Source organism: Notothenia coriiceps, unplaced genomic scaffold, assembly GCF_000735185.1.
Source record: "Notothenia coriiceps isolate Sejong01 unplaced genomic scaffold, NC01 NC01_scaffold00004052, whole genome shotgun sequence".
In the NCBI taxonomy this organism is placed as follows: Eukaryota; Metazoa; Chordata; class Actinopteri; order Perciformes; family Nototheniidae; genus Notothenia; species Notothenia coriiceps.
The window spans coordinates 81,076-97,809 of record NW_011336753.1 but is presented as its reverse complement, the minus strand read 5'-3'; the positions used below and the strand labels follow the sequence as shown (position 1 = coordinate 97,809).

Below are 16,734 nucleotides of genomic sequence, written 5' to 3'. Positions count from 1 at the left end.
TAAACCTTACTTTTTATGAAGTGCAAGATGTCAGTTGATGCTACTGTATCTGCTGTCTATGGGCATAATCAGACCAAATTATGAAACCTACAGCATTGTACTTTAAAGCAAGATAATCATGAGTTATTATGAAAGGACATACAGTATGTTCATTACACAATGAACACTAGCAAAATATTTAAAATAAGATGGAAAAGTTGAAAAACTGCACATTGCAAGGTTTTAGCAGTGCTGTGACAACAGAGCGTTGTTTGCTGGACAACATACCAACATACCATTTCACAGTGTTTCAGGCTCAAGGCAAACATGCTCATGGTAATTGAGTATTGATATGTAAGTTTTATTGATGCGCTATGTTTGGAAACTATAGAACTTTCCACATACTGTAAAAGCAGATGCTGCTATATAGGTTGAATCTGATATATAAACAATCAAACAAACAAACCGCTGTACACGCAATGTGTTATCTGCTAACAAATGAATCTGAGGACTGTACAAAAGGTGTTTACTGTTAAATCTGTAACTATTTATCAGACAAAATCATGACTCATGTCTTATTCAGGCATAGGTTCGGATGCAATTTGACAAAACAATCCTTAAAAAAAACATCACTTTATTCAAAATGCATAAACACTTAGCTCTTGAAATGGAGTCTAGGAGGTTTTGGTTGGTTCTTTGGTCGTAGATTACCTTTGAATTTAGATCAATTAAGTACATTTTTTTAAATATCCAATCCCCTTGTCATACCAGACATAAGCCAGTAATATTAAATATGACTTTTAAAGACTATTGAAACGTGTTGTATGATATCAAACAGTTACATTCTAGCTACACCTACTGTATTAAGGTAAAAACTGCATGTTTAAAGCCACATTTTTGTCTTTCCAAGGTAAAAAATTACAAAAAATATGACAGAAGGATAAGACCAGTAAATCAAGTTAAAAAAACTCAACATGTAATCAGCCGTGTCCTGTCAACAGGAAGTGTCTGAAACAATAGCAGGGCATTAAGCCATGGCCTGATGGTAAACTCCTCTATTGCTTTCAGAAGGAAAGAGCCGTCACGCTGTGTTTTCGGAAATGCATCATTTTGAGACTTCTTTATAAACTCTTTGTTCTAGTTCAGGGCCTTCATTTGATGTTCAATGTGGTGGAGGATTTCAGCATGTTTAAGGCACATTGGATGAATACTAAAAGTCTATATGAGTCCCTGATAATTCATCAGAGTGATAAAACGGTAGCATAACATTAAGAGTTTAAACAGTAGAACAGGAAGAATTACATTTTATAGGACCAGTGTGTTCACTAATTCCCTGATTAGAAGTAAAAACGATCATTCATAATAACAAAATATTAAAAAGGTAAAAATATTTAATTCAGTTTTAAATTAATCACTTTATAAAAGGCACGTTTTGCCCATCAGTATAACATGAAAAAGCTGCAATGCTACTGATAAACAGCAGGAGGCCTCATTCCCCTTCCACAGGATCTGATTTAAACAACAACAAATACCCTGTGCACTACATTTACCAATTCCCTGAAAAGCTACTTTTTCTCTGAAAAACATCAGTTCATCAGATTCCTGCAGATAGTGGTCATTTTAAAAGAAAATATTGGTGGGTTATTTTTTTTGTCCTATGGTGCTGGGCTCAGGAAAATATTAAAAAGCACAGCAAAGACCACAAAGATGACATAACCCACTATACACAGCCAGAAACGAGGGTCTTTGAGGAGCTTCTTGTTGTAAGCACTGAAGAAGACGTAGCCGATGGTCATCCCGGCTGCAATTCCTCCAAAATGAGCCACAAAGGACACCTGGGCGGAGAGAGGGTAAGAGTCAGTTAACCTGTAGGCCTAATTACCCAATTTAAATGGTACATTTATCCTCAAGCACTGTCATGCCCAAAAACCTGCAGGACCAGTTTAACAGCCAAAGCAAAGAGTCGGGGGGGTGGGGCCATCAGTAGGTAAGATAAGTAAGCTTTATCAAACAGAAAGAAAATACTTCAGTTGAATTTGTCAACATAATAACAAAACTATTTTGTTTGTTTTAGTCTGTGGCCTTTTACAGGTATTCATCTGGAAGAATAATCAAGTCCCAGCAAGAGCTACTGATACTGCCTGTAGCCACAAGCAAATCAAACCCATCATCAGACACCGTCAGCTTGGGGGAGGTTAGCGGGATCAACTGGGTTTCTCTTGAGGCTATTTTGTTATCGGGAAGAGTTTAGGAAGGGTTTAGTTTCTGCTGATAGCCTCTACTGTACAGAGGAAGGAACAGCTTACATTCAAACCATCCTCGTGGGTGACAAATCTTCTGTAGAAGGCAAATCCAAAATCTGTTCCAACTGGGGAAAATAAAGTATAAATGTTATTTTGAAGTATGATTGCAGCAGGTATAAAATAAATACAAAATTGTTAAAAATACATGGACGTACCAAATATCACAATGGCCACGATTCGGAATATTCCAAGGAGAGGAATCATCTCTCGGAAATTCTGGGAAATGAAATCAAATGATCAGTCACCATATTTATATGCATTTTAGCTTACAAAGTGCATCGAATTAATATAGTCCTGGAAATAAAGTGAAGGAATCACAAAGAGAGAAATGCAAAAGTAATTTCAGAACAATATGCTTCAAAACAATAATATGAAGGTACAAGGTATTGGATGTGTGCTCAGTACTTTGGACACATACAAATGATCCCTTAAAAGACGTTCAGAGACCATCAATATGACATTTACTTTAAACATTTGAGCGAGCAGGTAGTGTACGCACATGTTGATATCTGCTATATTTTGACCATTTATTAGACCACTACAGGAAACGTGTTGTTAAAAGTAAATGTTATGTACATTAATTGGACAAAATCAAAAGTGTTGTCTTCTCATTGTAAACATTAGGTATAACATATACATTTAAAACATCAAATGCTCTCAGTATGTTTTACATACTATCTCAAACATTGAGCAGTGGAAAATCTAAGTGTGTAAGGCAAAGTAAACACTTCATACCAACTTTGAGCTTTATGTAAACTCACCACCACTGCGTTCATAAAGTATCCTCCTATCAGAGCGTAGACGCCCCCAGAAGCTCCCACCAGAGCGCTGAGAGGATCAAAGATGGAGCTGGCCAAAGAGCCTGAGGGGAAACAGAGAAAGGGATCAGTTTTCAAAATCTGTGGCATTTCTGACGGCTGGGACTCGATCCAACTCCAACAGGAAAAAACAACTTCAAGATGGTGTTTGATCTCTGGGTGCGTTCACAGACCCTGATCAAGTCGCGTGAAGTCAAGCACAGATTCAAGGCTCATTTATTGGCAGTCTACAAAACAGGGTTGAACAACGTAATGTAGTGCTAGCTTAGTCCTTTAGGCCAGAGGTTCCCAAACTTTGCCATGCCAAGGACCCCCATATAGCATTATCGTCTGGCGGGGACCCCCCTGTTGTAATTTTCTTTTTAAATGATAAGTACATTCTGATGGAAAATATGACTATACAGCTTAACACATTTTCTTAATATATATTTGTATTAATAATTAATAATCAGTTATTCTTCTAAACATTTTTTGTATTTATCTTTTGTTTTTCATTCATTAAATTCATTGTGTGTTCTGTTATAAACATTCTTAACACAATATTAAACAGTAATATCAACAGTAAACATATTTTTAAAGCATTTTTAAAGTGATTTCTGTCTTTATAATATTATATAGTTTTGAACAGTAATATGAACAATTAACATATTTTTAGCATTTTTGAAAGCTACTTATGCCTTAATAATATTATATATAATATTCAACAGTAATATTAACAATAAACATATTTATATTCATATATATATATATATATATATATACATATATATATAAACGTCAATATTTGCTACATCCGTGCTCTCATCTAGATGCAGAGCGAAATATTCACTAGCTCTCACTTGCTCCAAAAGCTGAGCAGATACACTGGCCGTTTCTCAATCTCGAGGAAACTGGCTTCCAAGCCAATATTTCAAGGATACTACGTCATTGAGTGCCGCCGAAGGACTGTTCCAATCTCCAGCATACTTGGAATTCCACCGAGGCCGCGTCCTTGGTTTGGGGGAAATTTCGAGGCCGCACATGGGTAGACTTCACGTCCTTCAAATCCCCACAATGCTTTGCCCACGGACCAATTTCAAAAACCCTTGCGGAGAATGGCTGAACCGACGCAACACAGCACATATTTAAATGTAAGTATGTAGTGACGTAGAACATGTGTTGGTAAATATGTTACTTTGTTGCATTTGTTATCACCAAAAATGTTTTCCGTAAAAGTAAAGCAAGTTCATAATTAGATAGACATCGTGAGGTATTTATTTTCGGTACAGTTTATGTTGAAACCGTTAGAGAGAGTGGCACACTTGTTAGCCTGTTCCATTCTTCTTTGTTTTCCGAAGCCGTGGCTTGGAAGTATACTTGCTTCGTTTCTGAAGGAAGTGACTTGGAAGTATGCGACTACCAAGCCAGTATCCTCGCGATTGAGAAACGGCCTCAGTTTCACTCTCAGTAGCGGCAGCTCGATTCTGATTGGCTTGAAGGGCGGTCGTGTGATTTAAAAAAAATATATATATTAATAAAAATAAAATATTAAAAATATTGGCATCAAAGGCACATAGATTGATAGATATAGAGTTATTAATAACATCTAAAAAAAAGAAAATAATTAACTTTAAAAAAAGAAAGAAAATCCTCTTTCTCTCAAACTCACCTGCTAAGACTCCCGCCATGTAAATCATCCCCACTTCAAACCCTTTGTGCACCAGCTCCAGCGGGATGCCCAGCAGCAGCTGCATCACCAGGTTCCCCACGATGTGCTCCACCCTAAAGGCAGAGGTGGACAATAAGCAACATATACTTCCCCAGATGAAATGTCAGGGGGCAGACAGTATGTTATAAACATACACAGCCCTGCAGTACATACTAGGTGTTGATGGCTATTTTAAAACAATGTAGGGGTATTACAAGGAAAGTCCGGTGCCTTCCAATATGAAGAACACTACCTTGTCTTTGGCACTTTTCCAATTGAAGATTTTTTTTAAACTGGTCAGAAATGTATAATAGTATTATTAAAAAAACAGCTCAGTGATTTGTGTGAAACAGCTGCACTTTAGGTTTATACAAATGTAAATAAAACAGAAGTAAAGAGTGCTTTTGCCCGACTACATTAGGTGCACTAGTGAGTATTTGTTAGCAGGATGTTGTATGTGGGGTTGACTCAATATAAGTTACAGAGCCTGGGTTCATTTTAATAAAGGAACATGTTGTTTTAATAGTTTTTGGATAACAACAGGGGTCCACCGCAAAGAGGAATAACATACTTCTGGCTACATGGTCTTTTCATGGGATTTGTTGGGAAACACATCATTTGTTATCCTTTAAGCAAATATCCTGCAGGGTGTCTATCAGTCAGTTTGCGTGTGAATGTTCCTCTTTCTATGTGCTTCTGTGTAGTCATGGTTTCTTGTTCCCCTTTGGGTTATATAACCATGATTTTTAGACTGTTTGCTCGCTACATCCAATGACTTAACCATGTGTTGACAGATGTCTAACCACGTACCCACCTATACAAAGCTAATAACAACATGCTGAAGCAACGCAGCAATAAGGGGGAAGTGTCCAAATCATGAAGACATATACCAAACTTAGGAACACTGTAAAAAGCAGAGTTGCAGTGGTTACAAACTGCAGTCTCAAAAATGACAGAAGAGCTGAATCATAAGCTCTGATTGACTCAAATAAACCCCACAAAGATGATGGACTATACAGCAAGACACTGTACTGTAAAGAGTGTGTGGGTATGTTTCCACTCCCCACAGTGACTCGTGTAATTAGGGTTTCTAAAAAGGACTGCCCATGCTTACCCAGCATGGACAAACATGTAGGAGATAAAGCGCCATGCTTCCTGCCTGAGCTCAGGCTTGTAAGTTAGGGGGCTATTCCAGATGCCTTTATCCAGGGTCACCCACTGCTTCTGAGGCTTCCACACAGCGTAGTAGATAAACACTGCCAGCTGATGAAGAACAGAAAATATACACAAGTCAGTCTTCAGAGAATACAAACTGTTTGGAGCAGCAAGTGTGGGGGTAGAAGCTAAACAGCTGAGAAAATAAAGATGGGAATGATGAATCAGAATTAGCAGGCATTAAGAGCTCATACGTCTTAATGCCTGCTAATTCTGTGGGAATATACAGCGATGGCATGCTGAGAGACAACACTGCAGCTCAGTCGATCTTGTCTGGATAAATAAAGTGCATCCTCTCCCAAATAAATGAGTATTCACAGACATTCAAATGCAGTGACAGTGGACATCTGTGAGCGACAACGAGTGAGCTGTTCATCCCAAGTATGCAAAACGATCAGTGATAAGAAAGAGGGTTTGGTGTCAGCTCTTACCATACAGTATATAAACCTTTATACCACAGTATAATGTAGAAACAAGGACCGGTGTATATTATATGTGTCAACAATATTTGATATCATTACAATTGTGTTTTACTATGTCATTCAATATCTTAAGAGACTTAAGTTGTTCATTGCCATATCTACACTGTAGCTACTGTACACATGACAATAAAGCCTTGAATCTTTTGTTTACAATGTATTTCTTGCTGACTTAAACATTAATAGACACCATTTTTTCCTTCTAAATATGGGTACTCAAAAGTGCAGCAGGCCAGCCATTTCAGACACAAATAAGTCAAATTATGTAAAGAATTACATTTGTTAAATCCAACAGAAAGTTAAGTAAACATCTCCTGCTAGTCACAAGTCTTACATTCTTTGGATTCTGGAGAAACGACCTTCTAAGTAATTCTCCTTCACATTAATACAATCTTACTTTAAAAGCATTCGTAGTGGCTTTACCTACGTTGTAATGAAAACAGTATACCTTGCTTTAAATTCATAGTTTTGGGAGGCTACAGCATCCTTCCTCAACCACTGATCCTCCACATTCCACTATTTAATAACCTGAATCCAAAAGTCCAAAAGAGAGTGTTTTTTTTTAACACTTTCAGGAAAAAAGAAAGATTTCAGAGTCTCACCGAACCTAACCTCAAGATACAAATACTGAAAAATAATGTTTTCATTGACACCATGCCTACTGCCCGCTGGTGAGGACTGCACTTTATGAATCAGGATATTCAGAGGCGGGGATGGCGATGCCAAAATAGACAGGAAGAAAGAAATGAACTCATTGCTGTACAAAAGCCTCTTAGTTTAGAGCACTTAGTCAGAGTCAAATCCACACTTTTCCATTAAAAAATAAGAAAACAGTTTCCATAAGTGTCAGGACTTCAAAATATCCCTTGTATAACTTCACCTCTAACTGGTCTACTAAACACCATCACAGTAAATCTATACAGTAATTAAAACCCAGACAGCATATGTAGGCGGCATGTATAATTAGATAACAGAATCCATACTGATGGTCCTAGCACTCAAACACAGGACATGAGCTACCTCTGCAATACTGATGAGGATGATGAAGATGGGGGGAGGGCAGCAGTTGGCTCGTTCTAGGTATTTGCTGCGGGAGTCTTCTGGAAGCATCCATTTGGAGACAGACAGCTGGAACTTCTCACAACATCCGATCTTTCTTTTGCCGTCGGGCTGGTCCTCTGTGAACCGGAGCCGCCGCCCGTCTCGGTCCACAGGCAACGGCTCCTGCTGCTCGATGTCATTGTCCTCCATCACTGTCCTCCAAACCTGCAGCACAGCAGGGTTAACACTCTGAGTCAGGGATGGGCCACTAAGTAAACCATAAATCATTATCACCTCTCTGAAACAGCTTTAACAAAAACTCAGTTCATTGCGAAGCCTTCTGAGTTACACTGCATTAGTAAGGGGCACCTAATAAAATGGCACATATTGAGACAGAAATGTACTTATACTGTGGAAGCCAGGATTTGTCTTACAAATAGACAAAACTGATGACTTCCAATTACTATTATTCCCAGTATGGATTAATAGATGTCCATAAAATATGTGTACATATTGTGGAAATGCCGATTTAAACTTCAGATGTCCTATTTCATCCAAAACCCTAAGATATTCAGTTTACTATTATACGAGAAAATGAAAAACATCACTTTCTCACACTTTGAGGTGCTGGAAAATCTGACAATTTACCAGTTTTATTTTATAAGGATAATAGTATCTGACACATTTTAACACCTGTATCTGTCAAAGTGTGCATGATTGTGTACAATTGTCAAACCCCAGAGTCCTGTACTACAATGCTGTGTTTTAAGTGGAAAGGGTGTGATCTAGCGAGGTGATAAGGTCAGATATATTATGTACACAGGTTTGTATGATAACTCTGACTGAAGGCTCGCCTGAAATTACATTTAGATATCCAGAATGACATAGTGAGATAGATATATGTAATGGTGTTTCAATATGTATTTAGGTGTAATTAAATGCATACTTATAAAAAGGTATTGGTGACGTAGGCGACATCAGACAGTTAATAACATGTGAAAAAGCAGAAGTTTTACACAAAACAACACTGAACATGAAACTGTATATGTTCCTGACTGAAAAGAAGCTGATAGAGAACACAGTTACAGTAAGTAACCACAGCATGTCAATTAGCATTTCCTGTTTACTGGGCGTTTCTGAGAATACTCAGTAAACCAATACTGACAACGTTAAAAACATAGTGAAGGCTCCTAGCCATTAGGACATTTTCCAACGTTTTTTTTTAATGACTTCGACATGACTGTGGTCTTTACTCACCTAAACCTTCAACAGGAAGACTGCAGGGCTCCAGGCGGTCCCAAACGCATAAATATTGATCCAGCTAAACTAATTCAAACAGCTCAATAGGTGAGACTCAAGAGTGCATGAGTTCAGATACTCTACCAGAATTCGAAATAGTTACGTTTTCAACAAAAGTCCTCCATGTTTTCAGTAAAACACGCGGAATCCCTTCCCAAAACCGACCGTCAATGTGGGTTCCGAGGCACACAAAAAAGGGAAGAGCCCTTGGAGATAATTATAGGTCCTCTCCTTGCTTCTTCCTGCAAGAAGCTTCCTTCCTCAACCTAAACAAGCCACCTCTTCCACTCCTCGACTGGACAGTTTTACAGAAGCACAGCGAATAATGATGTCTGCTACCTGCGCGCGACAACAACAACCTACCTGTTTCCTCGTGCCACACCTGGGATTAGTGACGTCACCGACCCATTATCCACATTATCCCTCCCTCTCCTCCCTCACATTCACAGCCCGGGAAAAATGGCACCATAAGCGTCCATTTTTTTTATCCACGGTGCTGTGTGGTACAGTAGACTGGAAAGCGTGTAATTTAGTAAAGTGTATAGAAGGTTAAAGTCCAATTTGAATATGAATTTCGCATTACCTCAAATAAACCACAAGGTGGAAGTAGAGTCCACGATTAGGAACAAAGGAATGGCCTGTAGTGCCGAGAGAAGGGAGTCGGAGGCGGTGCAATGAAGGTACAAAGCTGGCTTCATTGAGCAGCAGAAAATATTGTTGGGTCGGAGCCCGACAAGAGAAGAGAAAGAGAAAGGAGGACACAGTATATACCCCGGAGGTACAGTAGGCATTAGTGTCCGTGCGGAAAAATACCCCCAACCTGTAGTTCCATGATTGAATTATGTAACCCAGTGTATTAAGTGATTACAGGCCATAGATTTTACATCGGAGGTACTCATAACAAAATGTACTTCGGAGATTGTTATACATCACTGATATGAGCAGTTGAAGTAACAGCAACATAAACACCTACGACTATTAGTGGATCATGTGAGTATTTCTAAGATCCAAAACTATAGAAAATGTTTTTATAAAAATAAATGTATTATACATTAATACATGAGCAGATATACAAACGGAACCATGGCCATAATCCCTTTAATAAAAAAACATTTTGTTTTGAGAATACCCTCTACAACTATTATTGTTAATGAATAATTTTGTGTATAAATTCATGTCAGAAATGTGTTAAGAGGCAAAATGTAGTCGTCCAAACCCAAATATATTTATTTCACAAAATGTTAAACAGTAAAAAAGAGGAACAAGGTTTGTAATTTCGGGCTTATAAAATGTCCGTAAAAATGTATAGATCATCAAAATCTCTTTTGTCACCTGCTACAGTTTTAGGCGAGACCATCCTGATTGAGTTCAACTTGTAGGCCAACAGAGAAGTCTCTTGCTCGGGGAGAAATGGACATTTTAATTTCTACAGTTCAGTTTGGCAAACTTCTGATTAGGATGTGTAATGTATTCAACAGCTTGTCAACTACCCATGTTACTTGAAACACATACTTGCTTTTCGAAAACATCGCAGACAACAGATTTTAATCACATAACTTTTATTTTTTTCAAAAGGGAGAAAAATCCACATTCTCAGGTGATGAGTTGTGAGAAGGGAGGGAGGTGGAGAAAAGGGGGACAATGTGATAAGCAGGAGCCATTAAATACAGCTGCTGGAGGTTATACAGAATGATCATTACGCTTTTTTCTACAGCACCGGCAAGAGATTTGACACGGATCTGCTTTAGTCAGGATTTCCGGAAAGAGTATATGAACAAGAAAAAAGGTTCAAAAAAGAGGGTGGGCTTCATACATAGTTTCTCTTTCAGATTATTTTTACTTTTGGCCAGCAGCAATAGTTTTGAAGAAGAAATCAACATTTGGATTAAAAAAAAGATAAACCATGGCACCCGAACAGTTTGAGAGGGAGGGGGGGGGGCGGTGTTTAGGTAATTAAAATGAAAATCAAGTCGAACGGGGGCAGCCATCTTGTGACAGGAAGCTGGGATCTCATCATGGTGAATTCAGGAGACATCTGAAACACATCAAATGGATTGAAGCTGTAGTCAGACCCAATACAAATCAGATTATAATCGTTTTACTCTCAACAAGAAATGTATTATTTAAGGGAGAAGGAAAGAGATCTTTAAGATACTCACAACTAGCAGTCCGGGCTCCGTATCTTCGCATGATCTGGTCTTGTGTGAATTTCACAAAAGATTCATATTGTTCTGAAAAGAGAAGAAGATAAAAGGTGAGGGTTTGTGCTGTAGATTCAAAGTTTGCCCTGAAGTCTTTTTTTGAATATCTTCCGCTTCACTGCAGTGCATCACCACTAACAGGAAATTGCCAAATCTCTTCTTTGTTTGCTTTTGATGTGGGTAATAGCAAAACTGTGCATCACATCTAACATCTGGTAAGGCTTCTGAGTCTCAGCTTTTTAAACGTCTGTTCACTCTCCTCTTGTTTGCAAAGATCCTATTCTGCATTTATATGAATACAGCCAAACTCGCAATATAGTCATTTCTATTCGACAAAGTTTTCCATTTCACAGCTCGTGACAGAATCAAAATAAATGCAAGCTTAATAACAACAGCTCTACAGTTTGAATGCCTTAAAGGTAGGGTAGGTAAGAATGGAGAAACCAGCTCGAGTGCGCTCGAATTTGAAAGTACACAACCGAAAAATATCTGCCCCTTCCTTCAGACTTCCTTACAGAGCCCCTCCTCCAACACACATAAACACGCACATGACCAATGAGGGCACCAGATAAGTTGCTGATGCTGACAGGCAGGTAGGCCATCCAGTTATTTTAGCCGGGCCGGCTCAGATGATTGGTCATGCTTTTTACAGCGTCACAGCTTCCACAGAGGATATTTTTTTAATGTATTTATTGTCAAAGCATTTAATATATTCATTGCTATCGGGGTGTTAAGAGTATTCCATGGAATATAACAAAAAGTGTTTCTGAAGGGAATTACCTACCCCACCCAAAAGCCGTTTTTAAGAGCAGAGCTCAAAATTGCTCCTTTCCCTCTGAATTCCTGCCCTTATGTCTCGTAAAACTTATCAAATCCTGCATTCACTTTTTTAATTGTAATTTTCAAGCAAGTTTAAGCATAAATGTAGAAAAAATAAAAACCTGCAAGATGCTCTTTAAGTAAAGAGATCAGAGGTAGTGCCACTCAGACTCGGTGTAGTGAAAGTATTTTAATTTAGAGAAAGTCAACTTTTTTCATTCTTTTAATATTTTTTCATTATTCTTTCATTCATAAAAAGTCACTTTCAAGTATTTTTTGTTGAGGCAAAGAAGATTATTTATTGATTCAATGTTGATTTGTATCTATATGAACCTATTTTAAAAGTATATGGATTTACAGATATAGAACTGATCATTTAAAATGTATAGGATTGTATTTAGACTCAATCAAATGGATGCAAATTATTATAAGAAGGGAAAAAATTATCTACATTTTTTTAAATAATCACATTAAAAAAACAGTTTCCTACATTTTTCATCATTTGTCTTCATGTTTTAAAATGTCCTTGCTTGGCTTTCCGCTGCCCTCTGGAGATCCCGCTTTGCTTCGTCTGTGAGGGCATTTTAAAGATGTTTTATCTATTTTAATTATCTTTATATTCATTACTTCAGGAGGCTGAGAGTAACCGTCTGTGCCGCCGGCTGCAGCTGAAGGACATCATCCCTGTGGAGATGCAGAGAGTCACCAAGTACCCTCTGCTGCTGGAGAACATCGCCAAGTACACAGGTAGGAGCCAAACACCTGTCATAGGCAGAAGTAGTGGAATACAAATACTTAGTTACTGTACTTAAGTACATGTTTCTGGTATCAGTACTTTACTCCACTACTTATTTTTCTGACTACTTTTTACTTTGACTTCTTACATTTTGAACACTAATACCTGTACTTTCTACTTCTTACATGTTGAACACAAATACCTGTACTTTCTACTTCTTACATTTTGAACCCTGTAAATACCTGTACTTTCTACTTCTTACATGTTGAACACAAATACCTGTACTTTCTACTTCTTACATGTTGAACTCAAANGATATTTTTTTAATGTATTTATTGTCAAAGCATTTAATATATTCATTGCTATCGGGGTGTTAAGAGTATTCCATGGAATATAACAAAAAGTGTTTCTGAAGTGAATTACCCACCTTTTAATGTGTCACAGTAAAAGTTAGAGGAAACAAGAGGATGGTAATTTAACCTCAGCCAACTGCCAAGCCGACATGTTGCAGTTTATAGACTTAACCTGATAAGCCCTGAGCCTGTTTTCCAGGTCTCAGGCTCGAAAATGACATTCCCAGAACAAATGACCATAACTTCACTTCTAAAAAAGGGGTAAATTAATAATCTTTTTTCTCAAAGCAATGATAAACCTGTGAGTTGGATGTAGAAAAGTCAGAATCAATATAGATTGTTTATTTAAGTAAATTCAGATTGAACATAGTAAAAAAAAAAAATGTAAATTGTAGTGTCCGTCCAAAAAATAATAATGCTTTTAGTGAAAACCACCCTTGAATGATGTTAGACTAAAAGCTTTAGGAATCGGAACTATAACATAATAGGCACCCTTTATCAAGATTGATGCAAAACAAGTTACATTTGACCTTTTTAGAGAGATACAATTTTTTTTTTAAAACACTACTGGGGTCATTTGGGTGGATTTTCCGTATCTCTGGCCCCCCTCGGTCGATTTTGATGATTGTCACCTCTTAACCGTTAGCACCAATAGAATCGAGGAGAAGTTCCTAAAATCCATCTAAACATTACCCATTGGTGAATGAGTGATGCGCAACCAGAATGCCCCAGAACCGGAAGCTGCGATACACTCTGGTGGCTAACATTAGCGGCTAATATTAAATCTCCGTGTTTGACATAAAAATTGAATGATGGATTATCAGTAATCATTTCAAAGTGACAGACACATTGGATTAACCTATGGATTAACCTTCAGCAGTATTTTTATTGTTTTAATGCCATTGAGCACCACTTTTGATCAGAATAACAGCTAAGGTGAGACAATCTCCCGTGAATGCTCCGTAAATCTACGTGTTGTGATGTCTGTGTTTGCTTCCCCTGTCGCAAGTTCTGATCGCTCAGTGATGATACTAATACCTATAGAATCTGTGGAATCTCAGCTTCAATCTGATATCTTATATGCGCAGTTACGATAAGTAATAATAATAATAATTTTACCTTGAGTTCTGTGCTAAGTGCGTTAGCATTTTTGATGGAACCATTGATGCCAGCACTGCAGACTTTATCAGTTATATGATATGACAATATACTCATACGGGAAGGGTAGGATGTTTCTCATAACACAATGACACTCAGTGTAAATTACTGGGGTAACAAGTAATTGTGTTATAGTTCAGATCGTTTTTTTTCCTATTTTATAAAGATAAATGATCATTACCTGCGAGTTTTGTGTTAAGGATCTGTTCGTACTCCTCCCGGATCTTCTCCTCGTGGTCTTTAAGCAGCCTCTCACACAGGTAGCTCACCTGCTTCAGCGTAAACGAGGGCTGGTCCTTCCTTGAGGCACCTGAGAAACACAGAATCAGATCGGTTAAGAAAAGGCTGAATCACTCACATCTCCGGCGCGGCAATAAGTCACAGAGACAGAAATGTCCTCTCTCCAGAAATAGGTGCTCGGCCAGCTGCAAATTTAGAGCTTCGCTTTCAGTCATCCTTCACCTCTGCCAGTCGACAGGGTCATGCAGCACTAATGTGTGCCCTTTCTCTCCCCAAAGTCTCTGTCACAGTGCAACTGGAGCCAGCTTTAGCTAGGTGATCCTTTACCCAGTGGTCTTTGAGGTCTGCTGTGAGCCCTTTTAGACTTAACCGTTTGTAAATCAAAGACGAGGATGGCAGAGCAAGGATGAAGGTTTAATGGCCGTCTCAGAGACTGCAAGAGGCCGGGTTAGTAACAGCGCAGTCAGTGTGATCTATGAGACCGTTCTGCAGAGCGGGGGGGAAGAACACAAGAGCCCAAAGCCCTGAGGCTGAGATTACATCTTGCAACACAAACTGCCAAAGTGTGCTAAAGGCATACATCGGCACCACTGCTGCTGCAGCACAAATGTGTTTTCAGAGGAGTAAAAGGAAAAATCGATATAAATGTGAAGGATCCAATATGTGGCTTTTTTCTTTATGACGGGCACATGTCAACTAAAGAACAAACAGTTTATCTGTAACAGTAAACACAAATGTCAGGAGACAGTGTAGCCATTTATGTATTTATTGACTGATGCATGTTTTTGGTAAATAAATGGATTGTAAAAAAAAACAAGCTATAAAGTGATGCCTACAGGAACCGCCATTTTGAAAAATCTGTTACAACCACCAATCATTTAATTAAAAATAACTTTTTCTCAGTTCAATCTTTGTTGAGTGAGTTTTACCCTGATGACATCTGTTTGTTTTTTTTAACAGGTTTCCAAGAAAAATGTTGCATCTCTTTATTTTGCTCTTCAAATAACATAGTAAAGTTATTCAATTACTTTTTAAACTTTCCATCATTTTAATTTGTTATCCTTTTAGATATGATAAAGCATGAATGTAGTATTAATTTCAACAGGATAGGAACAAACTCAGATGAGTGAGACATCCCCATTCCAGGAGTGGGTTGGATTCAGCACAAACAACTAGGGCTGCTCGATTATGGCAAAAATCATAATCTCGATTATTTGGGTCAATAATTGATATCAATATTATTAAAAACGATTACCATTTACTTTGAAAACATCCATTTATTGAAAAAAAAATGTGAACAGTATGTTTTTAACAGTTGATTACCCTGAACTTTAAGTATAAATCAACTGACAAACCTAAAAAAAAAGAAAAGAACCATTTTATTTCGATTATGTTGTTTTCATAATCGTTGCAAGCCAAAATCGTAATTGCGATTAATTGAGCAGCCCTACAAACAACTATAAATCTTTCACAAACTCACATCTGGAATCACAATCCCTCTGCCCTTGTGCTTGTATTGATGAGCAGCAGTAGCCTGCCTCTTGAGATTTGAGTTGTTCATGCAGGTCCAGCCAAGGATCTTTTGGCAGGCCTTGCAGAATGAATGACCTCATCATTCGTAACTGTTACAAAGATTAGGCTCATAAAGGTTGTTTTTCCTGTCTCTTTTTTTGATGGTGTTGTTGTCTGAGTTGGCTGATACTTCGTGCTAACCAGAACAAAAAAAAGCAAACATGTTATTTAAATCACCCGAGTGGCAAAAAGTTCTTACTTGCATAAGAACAATATCCCTCCACATCTCTCAAAAAACCTGGACTGGTCTACACATCTACTAAAACGTTAGGCACTCTGTAGCAAAAGAGAGGACTTTCTATAATTGGACCACGATAAATAAACAGCCGCTCTGATAGAACGCACACATTTAAAAAAACAACAAATGCGCTATGCGCCCTTGAAACACTTTCTTATTACCGTAATTTTCGGACTATAAGCCGCGCCTTTTTTCGTACCCTGCGGCTTATATAACGGTGCAGCTAATCTATGGATTTTCACAGCTAACGGCCACTAGGGGACCTCCTAAATCTATGGATTTTACAGGTTAAAGTCCACCACCTTTAACTCTATGGGCTCTATGGCCGGTCCGCGCCCCCACCTTTAAGGCGGCCTCCAGCAGGAAAAAGCTGGAGGCCGCACCTTTAAAGGTGGGGGGGCGGCGAACGGCCATAGAGCCCTATAGATGTTAAAGGTTGTTGGACTTTGTAAACCTGTAAAATCCATAGATTTAGGAGGTGGTCCCCTAGTGGCCGTTGCTGTGAAAATCCATAGATTAGCTGCACCGTTTTATTATAAGCCGCAGCAGGGTCGGAAAAAAGGCCGCGCTTATAGTCCGAAAATTACCGGTAATAA

At 38.3% G+C, this 16,734-nt stretch overlaps 2 protein-coding genes across 2 annotated transcripts in view; both read right to left on the bottom strand.

Moving 5' to 3' along the window:
- Positions 1-495: 495 nt before the first annotated feature.
- Positions 496-9,218, bottom strand: rhbdl2 (rhomboid, veinlet-like 2 (Drosophila)). Its single transcript, XM_010767061.1, has 8 exons — positions 9,185-9,218; positions 7,502-7,747; positions 5,902-6,050; positions 4,749-4,861; positions 3,044-3,144; positions 2,438-2,498; positions 2,286-2,347; positions 496-1,814 (listed from the first exon to the last, which is right to left on the bottom strand). Exons 2-8 carry the CDS (start codon positions 7,730-7,732, stop codon positions 1,635-1,637), a joined length of 897 nt encoding a protein of 298 aa, XP_010765363.1. The 5' UTR covers positions 7,733-7,747; positions 9,185-9,218; the 3' UTR covers positions 496-1,634.
- Positions 9,219-10,363: 1,145 nt separating this feature from the next.
- The window catches only part of akirin1 (akirin 1), a 15,306-nt gene continuing 8,935 nt past the window's right edge, over positions 10,364-16,734 (bottom strand). Inside the window, exons 3-5 of the mRNA XM_010767060.1 lie at positions 14,270-14,398; positions 10,981-11,052; positions 10,364-10,856 (exon numbers count right to left, since the gene is read on the bottom strand). Coding sequence (XP_010765362.1) covers positions 10,846-10,856; positions 10,981-11,052; positions 14,270-14,398 — 212 coding nt within the window. The 3' untranslated portion in view covers positions 10,364-10,845. The remainder of the gene's footprint in view (positions 10,857-10,980; positions 11,053-14,269; positions 14,399-16,734) is intronic.

Bases quoted from the DNA above. Each gene is read 5' to 3' on its own strand.
- rhbdl2 (XM_010767061.1), bottom strand. From the start codon at position 7,732: ATGGAGGACAATGACATCGAGCAGCAGGAGCCGTTGCCTGTGGACCGA. The intron at 3,145-4,748 runs GTGAGTTTGAGA...GTTTCCCCTCAG, and splicing joins CATGGCGGGAGTCTTAGCAG to GCTCTTTGGCCAGCTCCATC. The intron at 2,499-3,043 runs GTGAGTTTACAT...TTCATTTCCCAG, and splicing joins ACTTTATGAACGCAGTGGTG to AATTTCCGAGAGATGATTCC.